Genomic DNA, 22,350 nt, shown 5'->3' with positions numbered 1-22,350 from the left:
GGATACATCGAGCTGCTGGGACTGCAGGCAAATGATAAAGGTAGGGCTTTTGTGTCCCAGGATTTAAAAATAAGCAATTCTGGCAGCCATTGCAGGACAGAAATGTGCCTTGTGAGCCCGTCCAGGGTATGTGGGGTCAGGGAAGGAGGAGCTGCTGTGGCAGCTGAGTTATCTGCAGGGAGGACTGAGGTGAGCAGAAAAATGTGTGCAAAGATCTCTGCCAGGACCAGCTCTTCCAAATAAATTATCTCGCTCAGAAGACATGCAGTGGGAAGACCAGCCCTGCATCTATATTTGAATCAGTCCTTTTCCTCGGTTGCTGTGGGACAGAGCCTCATCCCAGAGACGCCAGGGCTGACCATGTGGAAGGGCTGTATTTGGACTCTGAGCCTCAGCCGGTGACACCACTGGGAGCAGAGGGGAGCTGGTACCCAGGTGCTTGGCCAGTGAGAGCCCAGAAGGACTGATCCAGTGCCACCAGTGGCATGGGTGGACTTTGCAGTGACCACAGAGACCTCACAGACAAGTAGAAGTAAGAGCATGATGGGAGGAACATCCTCCTGTGGTTTATGTTAAAATCTCCAAGGTTTACACTGAAGGTGGGACTAAGACTATGCATGACTGCAACACAGACTAATGCCATACCCAGTGCTCCAGGCCCACAGCACAGATGTGACTGCTGGTGTTGACCTCCTGGTCCTTCTCCAGGGGTCTGTCCTCCCCATCAGGACTGCCAGCATCTCCAGTCTGGCCACACCAGTTCAGGTGGGGAGCAGGATTCCAGCTTGTGCCCAGCACCTGCAGAGCTCCACATGGAGCACCAATACGGTGCCTGCACCTGCCTGCATTCCTCTGTCCTGGGGAAGCCCCTGAAGTGCCGGACCCTCCTCTTCTCTTTGCCCTCTTGCCTGCACCACCCCCAAGAAACTGCTGCTCCTCAGCCCACAGCTCAGCAAGATCCTCCTCTCAAGTCTTAATTAATACTAGCTGTAGCAGTCGGAAAGTTCTGCTGCTCCTGTAGGTAATCTCCACCCTGACATTCATGGGAGAGAGCTGTTCTTTGGAAACACACAAAAATAGGATCAAGGAAGCACTTTCTGACCAAGCTTTTCCAAACCATAACAAACATGGATGCTCCAAGTGGGTCAGATTGAGCCACTGGGATTATGTTACTTGAATTGGTACCAGCACTCTGCAAACCCCACCAAGAGGGACATCAACCTTGGCTGTGATGGGTCACTAACTCAACATCTACATGCAGTTTACTCCTCTATATTTTTTTATTTCACCTGGAGGGCAGTTCCTAGAGCTGCACGTGCCCATCCAGGCCACCTTTAGCATGGTGTCCCAGCCCTTGCATGGGGCAGATGCTGAACTGTATGAAGCTAAGGACCAAGGACATTACTGGGGATGTGACAGGGATGCACCAACATCAGGGCAATCGCCAGCCTCACGGGACAGGCTGCCTGGCCAGGCTCTGCTCTCTGCCTCTGTCAGGCAGGTCCTCCATCAGGTCTACAGGAAGGCAGAATTTGGTCTGGGGCACAGTATTTAAGATCTTAAAAAGGTGAATGGCGTGTATGGACACTGTACAAACACAGCATAGGGCCTATGGGGTAAGACTAATCTTTGCCTATAGTGGTCTGGGGTAAACCAGGATACTGAGCTGTGCTCTTGGGCACTGCAGGCAAACAAATTCACCAAGAAACCAAGAAAACAGAGACAATCTGTTACCTCCTTCCACCTGTTCCAGTTTCCTAAAAAAAAGCTCTCATTAACCATCTTTATACATGCAAAATGGCAGAAACACCTCTCCAACTGGCTGGAGGCCTGTTGCGGAGTGACCGTGGGCCACCGCCGATGCACTGGAGCTTCCCTGCTCCATCATTTTTAGTGGTACTACACCCTATAAAGGAGGATACACCCCACTTGTGTTCAGTTTTCCCCCCTCCACGTAGCAGAAGTGCCACCTGGGGCCTAGTGCAGACCAGCATGGCACTGGGATGCAGCGGTCACAGCCAGGCTGAAAGAGGATAAGGTCATAAAAGATCTGCTGCCAACCAAGCTACTGGCTGCTGAGATTGCTGAACCTGAGCACCGCCAGGATGCCACCCCACACACCAGAAGGGGATTTCCCCACCCTGTGTGGAGCAATGGAGTGATTCTCTACAGCTCTACCCATCCAGAAAGGATGGAAAGTGCCTATGTGGGCTTAGATGGTCATCGCTTGCCTTCTGTATGGCTGATGCCCTCATGGGCAGCCCAGGCCATTTCCAGCCTTTACGCTCCGTTCATGCAGGATGCCCTAAGTCACAAAGCTGAAACCCAGAGCAGGCAGCTGAGCCCAGCACCCTGCCTGCAAGAGCTGGACTAGCGTTAGTCCAGAATTGCTGGACTCAGAGGGAGAACATCCCAAAAAGTAGGTTGACTTTACTATATGGTGGTTATGGCATAGATTGGCGGTCTTTCTCCTCCTTTAGGCACTGGTTCAACATCCAGGACCACAGCAGAAGTTTGAAAGGAGGCTTAGCTCAGTGTGGACCCTGCCTTTTCAGAGGTGATGAGCATCTGAGCATAGCATCACCACCCCAGCCAGAGCTGGAAAAGCAGTCAGGGCCTCCTGACCTTGGCTGACTGAGCAACTCGATGATGCCCTTCTGCAGACGTGTTGTATTTTTAGGTCCTTCTCCCTGCTGATTCATTAGGGGAGCTAATGTTCTCCAAACTGCCGGGCATCTGACCCTCGAGGTGTGTATGCCACACACTCCTGACAAATATAGACCACTTCAGTTACATAATCTGTCTAATAAGCAGCGGCTGTTCTCCCTGCGGGCACACAGGGGACCGGGAACTGAATCGCCTCTGCCAAGGGTGTGAATGGATGCCTCGCTATTTATTTTATTTCCACTGTCTTCTATTTTTGATGACTTCCTGCTGTATCAACTTAATGAGTGACTCAGTGAGGTTTAGTGGCCCTGGAAGCACTCCAGGTTCAGCGCGACCTCTCACTCTGCCCACTCCTGCCAGTGTGCGGGGTAAGGTCCTCCATTCTAACCCTCTCCTCTGTGGGGGGAGATGCGGCAGAGCAGGATGGGATGGGAGGATTAGGATTTGGAGACACCGAGCTAAAAGCTGGGTTCATTTCCTAACTGGATGTGTTAGAGCATTTGGCAGACTAGGGGTAACCAAAGGACTTTATATCTAGGGGTGCAATGGTCTGCCACTGGAAAAGGCACCTGGTTTGGTCAATAGAGTAACAAAAGCACCTAACTGCATGCTGTGTTGATACAAGAGGCTTAAAAAGTCCATGTGCTTGGTATCAAAGACATCTTGGTATCAAAAAGCAAGACATCAGTAGAGTCAGGCTGTGATATATTGGACGTCTGATAACTTTAGGACTAGATGTGACTGCAATGGCTGAGTGGCAAAGTGCAGAGTAATCATTAAATAAAGCATTCAAAGTACAGTATGAAGCACATTATTAATAGACTTGACAAATGCATGTACATGTGGGGGTTTTGCGATTTTTATCCCCTGGTCTTTGGTTCCTTGTAGTACTTGCAGCAAGAGCCCCATGGAGAGGACCCAGAGAAACGAAGTCTGCCTCATGTCAGGAGGTTTCTCTCCTTAAGAAATGTTCAGGGATCTGCTAATCACAAACCAATGCAAGACTCATATTATTTAGAAAGAGAATTAGCTGTTTCATCATTTCATCAAATGCACCCACCACTCACCATTGGTTTGGCATTGCTCAGCCAGGTTGGCTGCCAGCAGCGCCATGATGGCGAAGAGGGCTGTTGAGATGGCTTGAGTGGTATTTATGACAAGAACCATTCTATCTATATTTGTTGTTCCTGATGTACAAGCATCCAGCATGTCCTGTAATAACTTTAATACTTTTTATGCAATGGCTAGGAATGATGAAGCTAATTCAAGCTTTGGTATTTAACCTCCCTGGTTTTATTCCTGTGTTTGTCTAACAGTCAATGATATGATCTTTTCCAGTGTCCCTTGCTATCAGATTCAGGCTGGAGTGGGGCAGAGGGCTGATCCCAAAGCAGGGAGCTCTGCTCTGGCCTTCACAGAAGCAAATAGCTGTGCTTTCGCTCCCAGACTGCTCCTCTCCTGACGTGTCGTGGCCTGCCACCAGGCACCAGGGTGAGAAAAAGGGACAACTGTGACCAGACAGAGACTCTCATGGCGCTGGGGCCCTTTTTCACCTGCAATAAGGGTCTGTGGCACAGTGGTGTGTGGCCCCAGCAGCAGCGCAGCCCCAGGAGATGGCCCCAGTCCTGCTGAACCACCCGGGAAGCAGGAGCTGCGTGACACATGCCGCTGGGCAGTGGCAGACCCAATGTAGAGCCCAAGGTCTTTGCCCTAAGGTCTTCAGTCCACCCGTGGAGCCACAGGTTTGGGGTGTCCCAGCCTGCAGCAGAGGACACCAAGCCCCACCGCTCCTTGTCCTCAGCGTCCTCCTCTACCTCTTGGCCTTAAATGATGCAGAAAGCCTGCTAAGGACTTTCCTGCTGGAAGGACTCAGCAGGAAGCTGCTAATGCAACCTCTCTTGCTCATCCACGGTACTCGTGTCCAACGGATAATAAAACCACAGGCTCCTTTCTCATTAATCCCTAATTAGGCTCTCTCTCACTTACATAGCACTTTCTGTCATTAGCAGTGGAAAGCTGAGAGCCTGCCTTTAACCTTCACATGTTGTGAGGAGGCAGACCTGAACACCTTGCTGTGATCTTGCATAAAATATCTCTGTGCACTCACTCTCAGGGACTCTTGGAAAAGACCCCTCCCTTTCCCCAGCAAGGGTAGAAAAGCAAACCTCTAGAGGAATGCAGCATCTACAGTGAGGAGGCTGGAAATGTCACACACACCCACTGGACACTTGACTGCTGAGTGACCTAAAGGTCAGGTTTGCTCTTGCACAGCTTCAAGAGCCCAAGTGATGGACCACAGAGCCCGATCCTGGCAGCTCATCCCAGCATGGAAACAGAGAAGGCAGCAAAAGTCATATGCTTACAGCTGGACTCCTGCCTCCATCACTGCTCTTTATCAGTGGCTGGAAAGGAAAAGAAAGCTCCATCAGCACTTCTGCTGCAGAAGAGGCTTGCCAAGATCCCTCAGTGGGCTTTTAAGTTGTTGTACGGGAGAGTGGTCTGGCTGTGGCAGTGGGAGACTCAGAACAAGCTCATCTATCTGTTGAGAGGGGGCCAGAAAAGCCCACACTGAGCTCTGTGCAGTCAGACTACTCCTAGAGCTTCAGTGTCTGAATTTAAAGCCAGGCTGGGCATGTGGTGTATAGTCTGAGGCACCCCACGCTCTGGGACCATACAGGTGTCCCCACACATGGTGCAGGAGCAGGAACAGAGTGAGAAGAGCAGAGATCACAACTAAACATCAGCCCTGATCTCACCCGTGTCAGACAAAAACCCACTGAATTATTAGGACTAACGCTCTGGGGGGTGCATGTGCTGGGCATGTACCAGGGACAGGAACAGACAGGCAGCTGAGTTATTGCACCCGGAATAAATACCTGGTCCTCACTGCTGCTAGCAAGGTGACATTTGCTGCCCATTATCCCAGCAGCTTGGGTCAGCTGCATCCTGTGCTGTCCTGCCTGCAACGGTGGGACTCACTGCCAGCCAAGGCCTCGGAGACCAGGAATAATACCTGTCCCAGATGGTCATGCAGCCTCAAACCTGTATGTGAGTATTAGTGCCTGGTGTCAGACACATCCCTGGCTTGCAGTAAGTGGTATCTGTGCTGTCCCTACCCCTGGCCCACATTACCCACAGCATCTCTGAGAAGACCACCAAGGACACCCGAGTCTGTCGGTCAGCAGGTCTGTGCGCAGCCGCACCTTTCCCAAGTGCTCCTCTCCAGCTTCCCAGCTGGTGGCTGAAGCACTGGGGTCCTGCAGGACGATGCTCCATATCCCATTGTCCTCACGTTGGTGAAGATCTCACATTGTTCATGCAGTAGCCCAGCAAGATGAACCAGCTGGCACGTGTCCACGCAGGAGACCAGCAGCGGGTGAGGAAATGGATCCGGTCCCTCTCCTTGTGGGTCTCTCCAGGGGTAGACAGATGCAGAGAGCCTGTGATGTCAAGCAGTCCTCCACTCCTGCCTTGTGAGCCTGGCCAGCACGGCTTGATCCACGTAGGACAGCAGCTCCGGGATCACGTTCTCCTGCTTTAAGCAACTGAAGCTTAGAGGGTGCCCCAAAACCTTCTCCTCTCTTGCTCCTGGGAGGGCAAGAGGAGAAGGAAGGCGGAGAGCAAGAAAGGACTCAGAAAAGTTTCATTTGCTGCCAAAAGAGATTGTTTTGAGCATTTCCTTTAAATTGCTGGTTCTGCTCCTCCAGGGACTGGTGTTAAGGCCTGTTAAAAGCAGCACGAGTTCAGCTCCTGACCTCCCCATGGCCAGGACTGCACACGGTAGTCTCATCTAACTGGACCCCAAGTGCTGGGAGCGGACCCCCTCCTGTCCTCACAGCAGAGGCAAGGTTTCCCTGTCATGACCCTGAGGCCAATCTACTGGCTCTGATGTTTTGTGCCCATCACAAAGCACTGACAAAAGCCCCTGAGAAGTGGGAACCTTCACTTAAGTAGCTATAAAAAGGGCACTTCTCAAGTGAAACAAGTTCAGAGCTGAGCTTGAGAGAGCTCTTTGAACAGCACTGGGCAGGGAGTCCAAAGCTGTAGGAAGCAAACCTGCAGACCTATCAGTGTGAACATTTCCACTCAAATCATTCCAGTGGATAATCTGGAAGGAAATCTAACTGCGGTGGTGGGGAGGGGCACAATGAGACAGCTCCTGACCAAGGAGGTGAGGGAGCACCTGGCTGCCAGGCGATGCACAGGTTGCACGAGGCAGCACCGCATTACAAGCGATTTTGCAAGCTTCTCTGGAAAGCTGGGCCTCTCCCCAGGCTGCCGATGGGAATCTTAGTGACAGCAAGGGATTACTCTTCCTTAAAGAGCTCAGGGTCTTTCACAGCTGCCAGGACAAGGAACAGGAGGAGCTGTTCGCATGTCCTGAAACACAGGACATCAAGTGAGAAACTTTAGTATGGAGAGAGGAGATATCACCCCGACTAGCTACAGGCATGTGTGGGCAATGCCAGCATATTTGGGCAGCCTGTCTGGTAAGAACATAAAGAGGCTCTTCCCAGGGCAGTCTGTGGGTCTCACTGTGAACCACCCCATGGAGGATGTTCATTCTCTCTCCACTTTCTCTAAAGATGTCTAAGTAAACAAGTCTCTTAATGTAGACCTTTTCCTTCAGCCCCTGAAGCAAGATGAGATGCTCCCAACCAGCTGTACGCAGCTTCCCCAGTGCCTCTATCCCATTATCCCTAACATTTCCCTTCGAGTCCAGTCTTAACCAACATCCATTCCTCTCACTCACTGGACACCCAGCAGCTCAAGCAGCAAGGCAAGCCTCGAAGGCAGGCAAAGAAATAACTCAGGGGTGTAGAGGGCCAAACCAGGCAGTGATGTTAGTGCCAGGTTATGGCTCTGCAGACAGCAAGTGCCCAGCGTTGCCTCCTGCTCCCCTGCAGCATCTTCTTGTGCTCTCACAGCCTGCAGCAGCTTATCCTTTTCTGCTGGGTGTTGTCCTGTGGACACAGAAGCAAGGCTAAGGCCTGAGCCCCTTTAGATCTTCCCTTTGGTGAGGCTGAAGGTGCTTCTCTGCTCCCTGCAGATGAGGGTGAAGGGGCTCTCACCTCCTCACTCTGACAAGCAAGATGGAGAGAGACATTTAGGGAAGAGGGTGCTGACCACCAAAACCATTACACTCACACCAGCCCCTGCCTGCCCACCTCTCTCATGCAGCCCACCATGAAGTATCTCAGAAGGAGCAAACACCCTTCCTTCTGCTCCTGAGAGCAGCAATGCCTATCTGAGAAAATGCAGGCAGAGTTTTGCTTGAACTCCTCTTGTCAGTCTCCTGCATATCCCACCACCAGAGAAAATAGTCACCCCACATGAAGAACTCCAGAAAAAGGGATGACAAACCATACGGAGGCCAGACTGGAATAAAACAAAGACATCTGCTTAAAAATTCAGGGCCTATCTCCTGCTAAAGATACTGGGACTTTTGAGAGGCCCAGCAAGGACAGAGGTGAGCTCTCTCTGCCTCTTGTGCATCTCAGCACAAACTCTCTCTAGGATGAGAGTCACTAAAGCATGTTATAAGCACAGACTGTGCTCCCAGCTCCCAGGAATAATTTCTGGTTGAGATAGCTTGTGGTCTGATTCAAAGTCCTCAGGAAATAAGACCACCTTTTACGCGCTGTATTGAACTGCAAAGGAGGTGTTTGGGGCAGCTAGAGGGTGAAAGCTTTGGCCTCCATTATTATTATTTTCTATAATGGCAGGTAAGCCAGAGAAATCAATTTTTTCATTGCATATTTCAGCTCTGAGGAGACAGAGAAAGTGACAACCATCTTTTCAGAGAGACAAGCCATTCAATGCAGAGCATGGCTCATTTTGACCTTTGGGACTAATCTGAATGCTCTGAGCATATGTAGACATTGTAAATATCATCTCCAGCTGTAGAAACTGCTACCAGGGTCTCCGTTTCTTGTGGTCTTTCTGACACATGCTCCCTGCTGGAGACGTGGGTGTTTTGCTAGGGCTGCTGCAGGGTGCAGCACTCACGGCAAGGCTATTCCCCATTAGGTAACGAGGAGCACAACAGCTCCTGACAAACACAGCCCTTGCCCTTCCACACCAGATTAGCATTCAGAGAACGGAGAGAGAAATCAAGGAGCATGTGATCTGAAGTTACATTAAAGACAGGTCCTCTAAGAACGTGAACCATGCCACAGATACATTCTTGTGTCAGTAATTACATGGGTGGTAACAGGATATAGCTAAATTGGAGGACTTACCTACATATCATTAGCTAACATGCTCTTTTGAGCCACAACAATACTGGTTAAGCAGCAAAGCAAGGCTAAAATTGAGCTGCATGTCTTGCACACATCGCTTTACATGAAGAATCTAGAAGGCTGAGTCCGGCCAACTGCCCCTTTCCAACCTCCCATGGAGAGAAGGGAGACATAGCACCCCAACAGCCACAAACCATGGGTTGAGCACCCGAACGGACACCAGTCTGCCCAAAACAGCCAGCCATATAATTGAAGATAAGGTTTGTTCCTTATGAGTGCATACAGAATGCGTCACACAGTAAAAAGAAAACAGCAAAATTAAACACATGCAATGCTTCAGGTCTTTATTGTTGCTGTAGAGTAACTGGTACGTGGTTAAAACATTCTAATATAATCAGTGAACTCTGAAAACTAAGGCTTTCTGTAGGTTTGTAGTATCCTGGTGTTTCCTTTCACACAGTGTACATATAAAATCAAGTTATAAAAACACGGATCTTTTTTAAACAACACAGATTGATGCAATGCACAAAACTAGGAACTACATTTCATATGATCAAGACAACATCTTAAAGACCAGCTTTGGGCCTTGCAGCTTTGAAGCCAAGAGAGAAATGTCTTGGTCTGGTGTCCTCCTACCCAGATGAGCTTGATGACAAACGCAGATGGCAGGATTTCAACCTTCTGTTCCGAGCAGAGAGAAGGAAAACCCTGATGCTGATGGGGAAACATCTGATTGAACAAACGAGAGCAGTATCCTTAAAGCACGTCACTGATCTCAAATAACATAAGCAAGACTTACAGGTCCCGTAGAGAGAGCAATCACTGCTGAGCAGTGCGGCTGCTGGGACTACGAGAGAAGGTGAGCCATGACAAACGTGCTAATGAGCGAGACAAGTCTCGGTGCCAATATGCCTTCCATGAAAGAGAGGCAGGGTGCAATTCCTGGAGTACTAGCACCTTTAACCTAACAGCATTGAAAACATTTCAAAGTGATTTACCCAACACAGAATCACAGAATCGTTTAGGTTGGAAAAGACCTTTAAGATCATCGAGTCCAACTGTTAATCTAACACTGCCAAGTCCACCACTAAACCACGTCCCTAAGTGCCATCTTATACTCTGAATAGGGAAGCAGGGTAAGAACAAAATAGTCTCAAAAAAAAAAAAGTATATTAGAACCCTTTGCGTAAAAAGTTACATTTTGACCAAAGAGAAATAAAAGCATTCGCAGAAATATCCTCCTCCAGTTCCTTAACTACTTTTTAAACAAAGAAGCTTCTACAGCCACATAGTTTTTGCTTTTTATTCATTTTTTCCCCATGCTTGCATTTCTAATTGAGATGGAAAATGATGCACATAATCTGAAAATTTACGTCAGTCACCAAGCCAACACCCTCCCTGTGAGAGGAGGATTCTTCACTTGCCATGTGCCACCCCACATCATGGTGTCAGGCATTGCAAATGTGACATTAGCAGCTGACAAGATTATTCTTTCCCTTCAATCCAAATACATGAGAGAAGAGGATGAATTACAGATTTGCAGGATGTTTACCACATTACAGTAGGTTACGTGTTTGGCTCCAGCTAGGAAAAAAACCCTTGTAAGGGTCAATGATGGATTGCATTTGATTTAATTTTCAGAGCCCAGCTCTAATCACACACAGACATAAATTTTTCACCACTCCATCACCAAGACTCACGCTGATGTTCCTGATAGATCTGATGACACCACAAAGTTCTCTGAGTGACTGAGAAAAGTAAAGCTGGTATTTATGTCACCAACATACATAACCTGTTCTCCGAAGCCATTCCTGAAGATTATGTTAAGGCTATTGGAGTAGGCTGGCCATGGTTACTCCTGGTATGAAAGCACAGCCGTGGCTCAGGACAGACTAGAAGCAGCCTTTTAAGTCTCCTCTGCATGAACCATAAATGAGGTTTTTAGGTTTTCCCTTGCAGTGAGTTACCTGGATGTGCTGGGAACTGCACCAAAACAGAGTATTAGGTGAAGAAAAACCAGGCTATGTAGATTTAAGCTGCAACCATGCCTTTGATATCACAGAACTATGTTTAAAAAAGTCCTCATAGTGCAGAAAGGACCTCCTTCCACTCGTGACAATGAAACACCAGTCGTCAGGTACACAAATATAAATATGAAAAATCATTAAGAAACATAACCCTAAATATAAACCTAGTTTTATTTACTTTTAAGAAAAAAAGGATTAAAAAAATTAGAGTAAAACAGATGGCTTCAAGTACTTTTCGCATAATAAACAGTTATTATAAGCAGAGATTAAAAAATATTTGTCGCCTTGCAAGGGACAGTTGAATAGAGGCTGGTGATTCGTTCAAAAAATGGCCTTTGATACAAACACATCAGACAACATGTTTAGTGTTGGAATTTAGAAGAAAACAAACGTGTCTACCATGCTGACCCACTGACTGAGATATTCAGCACTGTACAAGTTACATTTTGCACTCTGTACTTTCACATTTCATGGCAATGCCACTCAACATACGGAGCCAGGCCATCTCGGGGTAGCTCAAACAAGCCTTCATCCAATAAACAACAAATACATAGTAAGTCAGGAAGGTTTTGCAGCAATGCAGTTGATCAAGTGGTCTAACATTTCTGAGGCTGAAAGACAAATCTAACCTGAAGCGTCTCCTAAGTGCTGGCAACATTTGTGTCTTTTACTATGTGAGCATAAACACTACTTTTATTATATATGACAAGGAATACACTTGAAAGTGCCTTGTCTGAGTTTAAGCCTTCAGATTTTCTGAATGTCATGAAAATAAGGCAAAGTGTTACAGTGGGAGCCCCAAAAGAACCCCCAAAAAATTGTGAAGGAGATTGGAAAAGCAATGATGTCATCAGGCAATCTAAGAGAATACTGCAAAGCGAAGATGTACCTCAATTTTCCTGTGCTGTGCTAAGTCTGAAACCCATCTCCTGTACCTATCAGGAGACAACCATTGCATCAGATGCATTGCAACAGGTCTGGCTGACATGCCTGGAACAAGCAGTCCTTCTACTTATCTACAGGGACACTTGAAATGCCTAAGGAAGCAATGTGAAAACCAAAATACATACTTAAAAAAAGAAGATATCTTGCCTTACTTTGAAAAATAAATAAAATGTTTTCCATCAAATATTGTCTACAAGGACACCTTTTTGAAAAACATATGCCAGCTCCTTAGAAACAGACACTTATTTTTGCCTCTACAAGAAAAAAGCACCAATAAACCAACAAAGAAACCAGCTCCCCTATCCCGCAGCTCTGTATACTACAGTAGGAACAAGTCTCCCACAGCTAACAGGTAGACCAAAACAGTATGAGACAGTGAGAAACCAAAAGTCAGCTGCATAGGTCTATTAAATAATCAGTTAAGACTTAAAAGGAGGCAGAGCCAGCACTGTTTTCGGTACTACAACACAAGACTGCAAGGCTTCAGAATCCTTCTGAGTGACCAAGCCAGAATGGTTGGATAGTGGTAAGTTCAGTAGTGTTTGGAAAAGCTTATGTGAAAATATTATTTTAAAATAAGTCTGAATATTTGCAATAGAAAAAAGAAACAGAACAACTTATCCTCCAACTTCCACCTACCATCAAAACATCGTTAAACCTACCAGCTTTCCAAATCTGGTGCTTACGTTACAACAATGTGATTATACAGACATTGTACATCTGTCTCTCAGCTGGACAGTTTGGGTTTCCACATGAAAGTTCAGTGCATGTCACATTTATTAACATCCTTACGATTGTTCAATAATCCAGCAATTTGTTTCTTAATTACAGCAGAATGCAGTTGCTAGCTGCTTGCAAGAGCAATGTTGAAATTACATTCAGAGATAAAAACTACCATTTTCACGTGTACCAATAACTAACATTTTTCTTTCTCTTCACAGAATCAAGTGCAAATGTCTAACAATGGCGATAGTAAAAGAGAATTCTCATGCAAAAATTCTTCCCTGTGCATAAAATTTGCAGGACATCTCAAAACCACCTATTTTTTTGTTTTTCCCTACCCTGGAACTAGTTGTTTTTCATTTTCATGTCGTGAAATCTCTGTTGCTTTTTAAAATACCGATGACAAGCGAGTTCAATTAGTTCCAGCCCACCAAATATCTTTTGCTGCACAACAAAGACGATGATCATGGCTGCAAAGTACCATCGTGCAAAGCTGTACAGGTACAGCAGTGCAAGCATACCCAGTGGGAACAGCGTCCAATACAGGAGTGAGATGCACTTAACTGCGAGGACCCTGAGCTCAGATTTACATGGTGGAATAATGCTTTGCCCTGTTGCACTGAAGCATTTTCCACCTTCATAGAAGTGTCGGAGTCTCTCCTCTTTCTCTTCCCAACGCTTCCGGCACCAAAGCTGCAGCTCCTCCTTAGAAGTGGGCACTGTCTCTATGGGATACCTCTGGACATGGAAGTGAATCTCCTTTGGGAAGTTTCCATTCAGAAGGTGCTTCTCTGTCTGAGGAATATTTTGGGGGTATGCCACAGTTATGTCATGGATAGCATCGAGATTGTCACCTAGAAGAAAGGTAGGACAGAAAAAAAGATCAATACAGATCATGCAGTGGTCAGAACACTAATTTGCTTCAAGGCATGATTGAAAACTGTCCAAATTGTGGCAGAAATCCCAAAGATAAGTTAGCTATGCAGAGTATGTTTTATCTGCTAGAATCTCTAAAGGCTGAGAGGTCAAACTTTTCCCAATCCTTACCCATTCTGAATCTGAGCAAAAAACTTTGGGAACAAAATTATACATGGTACAAACTAATGTAGACTTACAACAGTGAGAGGATAAAGTCAGATTTAGAAAAGATGTACGTCTGGTCTTGGATAAAGAGCCCAGTATGTGAGACTAATCTTCAATTATTCATACCTGTGTTGCAAGCTGAAATTGCTTTTAACTAATGAAATACAACTTAGTGCGTGTTCCTGTGAACACTGAAAAAGATTCAGTTTGATCTGGCGCAAGCAGCATACACAATCCTAATTCCCTGAAGATTGAGGAAACATACACAAAGCATATATCAGCTAAATATCAGGAGCTCATTAAATCCAGGGTATCTCACAAAGGATGAGGAGTACCTCTGTAGCTCAGTCAGCTTTGCAGAGCACTCCAGTTAACACAATTTCTTTAAATCTGACTAGCCAGTACTGTAAGGAGGTGAGCTGCTGCTTACTGCACGCCAGTACAGCATAAATGGTGGAGAAGCCCAGCTTTAAGTAAAACACATACAGTACAGTTAGCTATTAGGGTAAAGTAAGTATAGTTAACCGTTTAAAAAACAATTGCAGATTAGAAATTCAAGGGAATACTGATGCAAAAACCCTCTACTCTTCATTACCATGCCTGACTGAGCCAACACGCTTGAAAGGACACCAGTATTGCCAAAGTGGGGCTTGCTAGCTACATCTTTGTACTAAGTATTTTTACATTTTGCACTTCCTAAATACCCTCTTTATCCCCCGGCCTCTGACCAGACATTCTTTTTAGATTTCATAAAATAAATTCTGCTAGTGTAAAACTGATCTAAAAATAGGCACATGGTGCACTGGATGTTGCATAACTGTTAAATTCTGCCAGCAGTGATTTATCCTGCTGTTTTTATTTGGCTGGCTGGCTGGCTTGGGGCAAAAGAGAATTGGAGACTAAAAGCTGTCTCCAGTTGCAGCGACTGAAGACTTTTGTTCTCATAGATGATGTCACTTCTTGCAAAGATGATCAAAACCTGCTCTCTAGCCTCGCTCCCCCTTTTCATTTGCTCCCCTTTCCTGGCATTTTGGCTTTCCTTTACAGCTCTAAAAATGACAGGGACAGAACAGAAAGTTACTTTAAAAGGCCATGTTTAAAATTATGTATCTAAAGTTCAACTCCAAAATATCACAAGAGGGGGAAAAACCCTATTCAGCCTTTCAGAGTATTTTATAACTGTTCTGTCTTATAATGATCTCTGTCGGACAGTTTTGTGGCAGGTTACCTGGGATTTTAAAGAGCTATATATGGCTCCTAGGAGGTCTATCAGAGCAAAACTCAGTACTCGAGCTTTTGTCTAGCTATGGGATCCCATCCTATCTAAGCAGAGAATCACTGTATTCTGCACAGGTAAAACCTTTCAGATTTCCTTCCAAGAGATGCCAAAATTGAACATGTCTCAGAAACCCAGCCCTTACAAGGGAAACGATGGCCAACCTGCCACACCTTAGCACAAAGCATGTTTCATTTTGAGAACAGCTTGCATTTTTCCTCTCCCTACTCCAAATATTTCTGTTATCAGAATATACCAAATATCCTACAGGACTGACATCCCCTAATTCCTGGTCCAGCCAGAGGAAGGGCTGCTACACATGCCTCTAAGAGATATCCATCTCTAAATATATCTTCCTTCTGATCCTCCATAGCCCTCTAGGTCCTAGTGGCACATAAAACCTACACACTTTACCTCAAGAGGGAGACCAGAAAAGTCCAGTTTTCCCGAGACCCTCGTAGGAAAAAAGCCTTCTATGAAAAGATGTTTTGGCTACGCAAGTTTCTTAGCCATCTTGCAGTCATTTGTGTCTTTGCAGCTAAACAGTCAGTCTGCCATTACATGCAAATGTTCTTGAAAAATCAAGGCTTTACACATAAAGATCACTGGCATACAGACCATAGGCAATAAATCATCAGATTTACTTAAGACACACATTTTCTGACTCTGTGCAAGTGTTGGACCAGCAGGACTGGGCACGACTCCCTGCACCCACACAGCTGGTCTGATCCCTTCAGCATGCAGATGTATTTCTGCCTATGAATTCATAACCAGAAACAGGCAAGCCTCTACTCCTTACCTATGGATCTGTAGCATCCCCAGATACCTTCCAGAAGCGCTTCACACTAGACTGTAAAAGGTCTACACTACATTATGGCTTCTAAATTAGCTCCTCAGGACAAAGTCCAAAGAGCTGCGTACAGGAACGAGTGCAGGGGAGGGCAACGAAGCTGGTGAAGGGCCTGGAGAACAAATCCTGTGAGGAGAGATTGAGGGAGCTGTGACTGTTCAGTTTGAGGAGGAGAAGGCTGAGGGGAGACCTCATCACTCTCTACAGCTACCTGAAAGGACTTTGTAGAGAGGTTGGTGCTGGTCTCTTCTCACAGGTGATTAGTGACAGAACAAGAGGAGAGGTTCAGACTGGACATTAGGAAAAAATGTTTCACAGAAAGAGTGGTCAGCCAGTGGAATAGGCTGCCCAGGGAGGTGGTGGAGTCACCATCCCTGGATGTGTTTAAGGGTCGTTTAGATGAGATGTTGGGAGATATGGTATAGGGGAGAACTTTGCAGAGTAGGGCTGATGGTTGGCCTCGATGATCCCAAGGGTCTTTTCCAACCTGAATGATTCTGTGATTACTTTCTGCATTACAAATGGGGAAACTGAGGCAAAGGATGATTATGTGTCCTGTTCAGTATGTTCAGCTTGAACCAGTACCTCCTAACTCCCAGGTGCAAGGTTCACCTATTAAAGTGTATTTTACACAAGAAGAAATGAAATTTCAAAGGTAGATTTAGCATATCTAAAAGCACAGAAACATCAGAAAGAGAGACCAGAATACCAGGTTTCATATGCAAGAGGATTAGAGCCCTTCTCAACAGGGCCCTTGTTTGGGTCATACATATTTAAAAACTCCACACACATGGCAGCCTGAAGCTTTAATTCCTTGGCAAGGCAAGCATGTGGAAAGGACCAGCTTCAATCAGTTTTCTACAGCTGCTGAAAGAAGCATGCCCTGCTAGTGTTACGTGCAGTAAAGCTGCGGGATCCACAATGCACACTTGAACAAAAAGGTTCTGCATATTCGCTGTTGATTTATCAACGGCATCTTTTAATATGGACACGGTCAATGCATCACTGTCAAGCACGCTATAAGCGGATCTGTTAAAAAGAAGAAAAGTCACCGCAGCAGACGAAGGTAGACCATTCATGAGCAGGGACAAAAATCCATTAGGCTATGTTTAATAAGGCAGTTTTGAACCTGCATCCTTGACTAGAGCATCTTTCCTGTCTCCGTTTCCCTCTGAAGTTAAGCCCGTTGCCTCTGCAGTCTGGAGATACCTTACAGCACATGTTTCAGATCAATAGCAAGGTGCCAGTCAACCAGCAAAAGAAAGTGATCCTAAGTGAAGACACAGGGCACTCACTGATTTTAAAGATTTTTTTTCCACCTGAATTTAAAGATCTGCTTAAAAAAACTGCTTCTGCACATTTTAAGAAGAAACTTTCCTAAGGGAAGACACATCATTCTACTTCTCTAGTGGGTCAAAAATGAAGTAGTGTTCATAGTTCTGAGAAGCTGTCAGTGGACAAACCATTTTTGGTAGGGAGGTGATAGTCCCCCTGTACTCTGCACTGGTGAGGCCACACCTTGAGTATTGTGTCCAGTTTTGGGCACCTCAATATGAGAGAGATATCGAGGTGCTGGAGCGAGTGCAGAGGAGGGCAACGAAGCTGGTGAAGGGCCTGGAGAACAAATCCTATGAGGAGAGATTGAGGGAGCTGGGACTGTTCAGTTTGAGGAGGAGAAGGCTGAGGGGAGACCTCATCACTCTCTACAGCTACCTGAAAGGACATTGTAGAGAGGTTGGTGCTGGTCTCTTCTCACAGGTGATTAGTGACAGAACAAGAGGGAATGGCTTTAAACTCCAACACGGGAGGTTTAGACTGGACATTAGGAAAAAATGTTTCACAGAAAGAGTGGTCAGACAGTGGAATAGGCTGCCCAGGGAGGGGGTGGAGTCACCATCCCTGGATGTGTTTAAGGGTCGTTTAGATGAGATGCTGGGGGATATGGTGTAGGGGAGAACTCTGCAGAGTAGGGCTGATGGTTGGACTCGATGATCCCAAGGGTCTTTTCCAACCTGAATGATTCTATGATTTTTGCAATGCTTTTAGTGACATCAAAGGGATCTTTATCCTGCATGTATCCACATGCCATTGGGGAAGGAATGAAGGACAGGGGAAATCCAATAATGTTCACAGTTTTGCATCTGAAATCTAATTAAGCTAAGAAACTGCCATTAAGGCTAAAATGTCAGGCAGGTAGCCCAGGCCTTCAGGACAAAGAGACACCAGTTTCAGTAGCTTTACAGTCTCACGACTTTCCTCCTGCAGTAGTAAAACTATATATCCTTCATACCCATGAACAATATTCTGTCCTATGCTTTATAAAAGTACCTCAGGAAAGGAAAGGTTAGTACAGTGCTCAGGAGTGAATACAAAGTTTATTTGTAGTAATTGTTAAGTGGCTATAAACTGCCTACCATGCAGATGATCATTAATCCATGTGGTGGTTTCCATTTTGGGATGACAAGATGTCTCAAAAGCACTATTCTTTTTCTTTTTAAACTTTCTGTGCTCCAATCAAAGTTATTTATACTTCAGGCTCTGTTGATACACATTACTTCAAGTGACTACAATGCACAGCTGGTTGCTTTAGGCATTGCACTCTGAGGTGGCAGAGGAAGAACTTACCAGGCTCTGACCAGAGTAATAGCAGAGAAAGGGGCTTTCTTTTAAAAAAACATTTCCAGGGAAAAATTGGGACATTTTCTTTTACTACACTAGCTGATCCAGCAGAATTTTTATTCTATGTTAGAAGCTGCAGCATCTGGTGGCCCAGCAGAGGTGAGGCTGCTGCAACACTCTGCCCCAGCTAGGAGCAAGTCAGCACGTATTCCCAATACACACACAAATACACACGTACAATGCACAGGCACAGCCAGCCAGCCGTGGATCAACATGGACAGAAAACACAGCACCCAAGCAAACAATGGCCTCATCGTGTTCCCCTCCCTGGTCGATTAGGATAAAGGTCTGTCAGTGGGAATTATATACATATATACAGGCTATGGATCCCTCCAGCAACTGGCCACAGTCTATGCTGCATCTGGCCCTGGGTCTTCCCAGGTGTTGGCACCTGGACACATGAGCCCCTGGGGCCACAGCCCCTCTCCAGTGGCTGGTGCAGACCCCTTGCACGGACACACACACACTGTTGATTCCTCCAGTAACTGTCCTTAGTCAGTAGCCTATCTCTGCATTCTCTCTTCTCCAGTTGCATCATGAAGAGACAAACATACAAACTGGTCTCAGTTGACCCCAGACCCCACAGTATCCTCAGTCAGTGGATTGCACCTTGCAGTCCCTCCAGTAGCCAAATTGTGACTGTCTGACCTCTCTGGCATCTGATCAAGACTTATAGCTGCTTTGACACCTGGCTCCCAAGCCTCTTACCTTCCTCGCCTGCTAGTCCTGCTCCACAGTCGCTAGTGATCACACACTGACATATCCACCCACACGACAGACATGAACCCTAGTCTCCCCAGTTGCTGGCATTTAGACCTCCATACACACCCACAGAGTCCCCTCACCCAGGAAAATAGTTAGAAATGGGGTTTAATGATAAGATGGGGCAGACTGGACTGATGAGGCACAAGGTGTAGCCAGGCAAGTGTACTGACCAGCTTCATTTACATGTGACCAGCCCTTTTACCCCTTATTCCTCTATTTTCCCAAACTTGTTCCTCCCAAACTACCCTCAACCATCTCCTTCTCCACTTTTTGGTTCCTCCCTTAAATATCCCATAATAAATTTTGCACAATCCCCAAACATTCCTCCTGGGCATCCTGTAGTGAGTCCCAGAGCCCTGCAAGCAGTAACGCCCCTCAGTCTGTAAGGTGATGGACAGGAGCCTCTCTCATTGACTCACTGTGATGGGTGTCACCCTTGGCCCACTGGCCGATGGCTCCCCCATGACAGCCCTCAAAGGAGCCAGGGTAGGGGCTCTGTTTCTCCATCTGGGTTCTCCATCTGGGTTTTCCCTGCCTGCCCTTGTGCCTCTGTGCTCCTTTGCACGTGCACAGACAAACCTTTTATCTCCCCACCTATTATAAAACCTTACAACCAAGAGCCTCTTACTAGATTCAAAATAAAGATGTCATAGGTAAAATTAAAATGACTTTTAATTGTGTGTGTTCAATATTACCATGTCATCACAGTATTTTAATCCCAGGGGGGAAAAAAACAGCCTGAATGTAAAAGACAGGATTAAATTATTTTCAGCTTCTTTCACACACATTCGCAAAGAGAATACTGCAAGGCAGCTGCAATTGGTGAAAACTGCCAGAAGTGATGTTCAGCCACAGCACAGTCCTAAATAAGTGGGCTGGCTGGACAGACCCATGCCCTCTGCTATAAGCATCGCTTGGGTGCTCAAGCACTGCTCGTTCCTCAGTTATGATCCACATCAATGACAAGGACACTTTCTTGCTCATACCCAGGACCGAGCAATGCTGAGCAAGCTCACTGTGAGACAAAAGGATCTATACAAGCAGTGACTTGAGGGTCACAGAATCACAGAATCACAGAATTGTCTAGGTTGGAAAAGACCTTGAAGATCATCCAGTCCAACCATCAACCCAACATTAACAGTTCCCAACTACACCATATCCCTCAGCGCTACGTCGACCCGACTCTTAAACACCTCCAGGGATGGGGACTCCACCACCTCCCTGGGCAGCCCATTCCAACGCCTAACAACCCGTTCTGTAAAGAAATACTTCCTAATATCCAGTCTAAACCTTCCCTGGTGCAACTTGAGGCCATTCCCTCTTGTCCTATCCTTGTTACTTGGTTAAAGAGGCTCATCCCCAGCTCTCTGCACCCTCCTTTCAGGTAGCTGTAGAGGGCGATGAGGTCTCCCCTCAGCCTCCTCTTCTCCAGACTAAACAACCCCAGTTCCCTCAGCCGCTCCTCGTACGACATGTGCTCCAGACCCTTCACCAGCTTCGTTGCCCTTCTCTGGACACGCTCGAGTCATTCAATGTCCTTTTTGTAGTGAGGGGCCCAAAACTGAACACAGTCATCGAGGTGCGGCCTTACCAGTGCCGAGTACAGGGGTAAGATTCCTTCCCTGTCCCTGCTGGCCACGCTATTTCTGATACAAGTCAGTATACCATTGGCCTTCTTGGCCACCTGGGCACACTGCTGGCTTTTTAATTTAACGGACAAATCAAAACAAAGATTTGGAAGAGAAGCTCTTAAATCCAAAATGACCGTCAGTGAGCCAAAAATGAGGATGCGCCCCAGGCAAATCCATGCAATGAACTGCTCAGACTCTCAGCAGCCTGGAAGATGAACAGACAGCCAAGTCTCCTTGACATTAACAGTGGTGGCTATTACCCATTTCCATCCCTAGCAAGGATCTCAAAAGCTGTAATTTGTCCCACTTTAGTTATTACTGACATTACTTTAAATCATACAAGGATTACACAGTCTCTTCTCCTGCATTGATCCAGCAGAGAAGATGCTATTCTTAACCACAGTACATCACAGAACAGCACACCGATGAGTTGTTGAGCCAGAATGGGGAGAGGTATACTGAGATGCTCTCAACAAAATATTCATGATCACCTTAAAATAAGCTGTTCTGTGAAAAGTAGGACCAATACGTGAGGCCCTTGTCCATTCCACCTTGCACCACAATATAACTGTGACTGCTTCCTCCTGCAAAGCAGCATACCTCTCCCTTCATCACACAGCTCCAGATGCATCATATTTCCTGGCTTCCATGAAACACTGGGTGTAGCTCCCCCACCCACCCCTTAGTATCCTCAATCTTACATACATTTCTGTTGGAAACCCAATAGGAGGAGGCTTGGCCTTTCTGTAAATAAATGGATCAGCAGCATAATCAAAGCAGAGATGGAAACAAGTAGAATAAAATTAGTTATGTTTCACGATATCTTAGTATTGTACATTAGCTTTGAAACAAAGATACATTTTTGAACATTAAAACAAAAGCCATCTAAAACTGCTTCCTGGGAAATATTACTGTCTTGGCTCCTGAGGTTTGAGTCGTTTTTCTTTGAGAACACAGTATCAGGAGGGAGCAGCGTCAAGGATTTACAGCCCCTCCTGAGAAGTATCATCCTTGTGAAGATTTAAAACTTCAGGCAGCCCTCTTTAAAGCAGCGGTGTCGGCCAGGGTTAATCAAAATCACTTTCAACTCAGTAGTTATTGGAAATCTTTTTTGCGTAAGTGTAGCAATCAAATAAGCAAACAAAAAAAGACAGAATGATAACGCTGGCCTTGATTAACATAGAAGAACAATCCTGCATACCAATTCTTTCTCCAGCTATCCGATTTTCCACCAGCATTGTGATACAAGGAGATAGGAAGACCTTCCACCTGCAGACATGTAGGAGTTTAGGAAACAGCACCTCTTGTCCTTAAGGGTGGAAGCCTGGGGAAGGGACAGCCCTCGATGCTTTCTGCTCCCCAGCAGGAAGGAGCTGTGCTCTGGGTGCTGCACAAGGGGAGTAGAGGACTACTAGGAATGGCCACAAGGTACTGACAACCTGACTGGTACAAAGATCGAGAG

General features: G+C 46.2%; 1 protein-coding gene across 4 annotated transcripts in view; it reads right to left on the bottom strand.

Moving 5' to 3' along the window:
- Window positions 1–9,227: 9,227 nt before the first annotated feature.
- Window positions 9,228–22,350, bottom strand: part of LCLAT1 (lysocardiolipin acyltransferase 1) — a 122,936-nt gene continuing 109,813 nt past the window's right edge. For all 4 annotated transcript variants that reach the window (XM_074817742.1, XM_074817740.1, XM_074817743.1 and 1 more), the window contains one exon: window positions 9,228–13,458. In XM_074817742.1, the coding sequence (XP_074673843.1) occupies window positions 12,950–13,458 (509 nt within the window). In that variant the 3' untranslated portion in view covers window positions 9,228–12,949. The remainder of the gene's footprint in view (window positions 13,459–22,350) is intronic.

Source organism: Strix aluco, chromosome 3 (genome assembly GCF_031877795.1).
Source record: "Strix aluco isolate bStrAlu1 chromosome 3, bStrAlu1.hap1, whole genome shotgun sequence".
NCBI classification, from domain to species: Eukaryota; Metazoa; Chordata; class Aves; order Strigiformes; family Strigidae; genus Strix; species Strix aluco.
The sequence above is the reverse complement of the archived record's forward strand: the minus strand, read 5'-3'. Positions and strand labels throughout refer to the sequence as shown.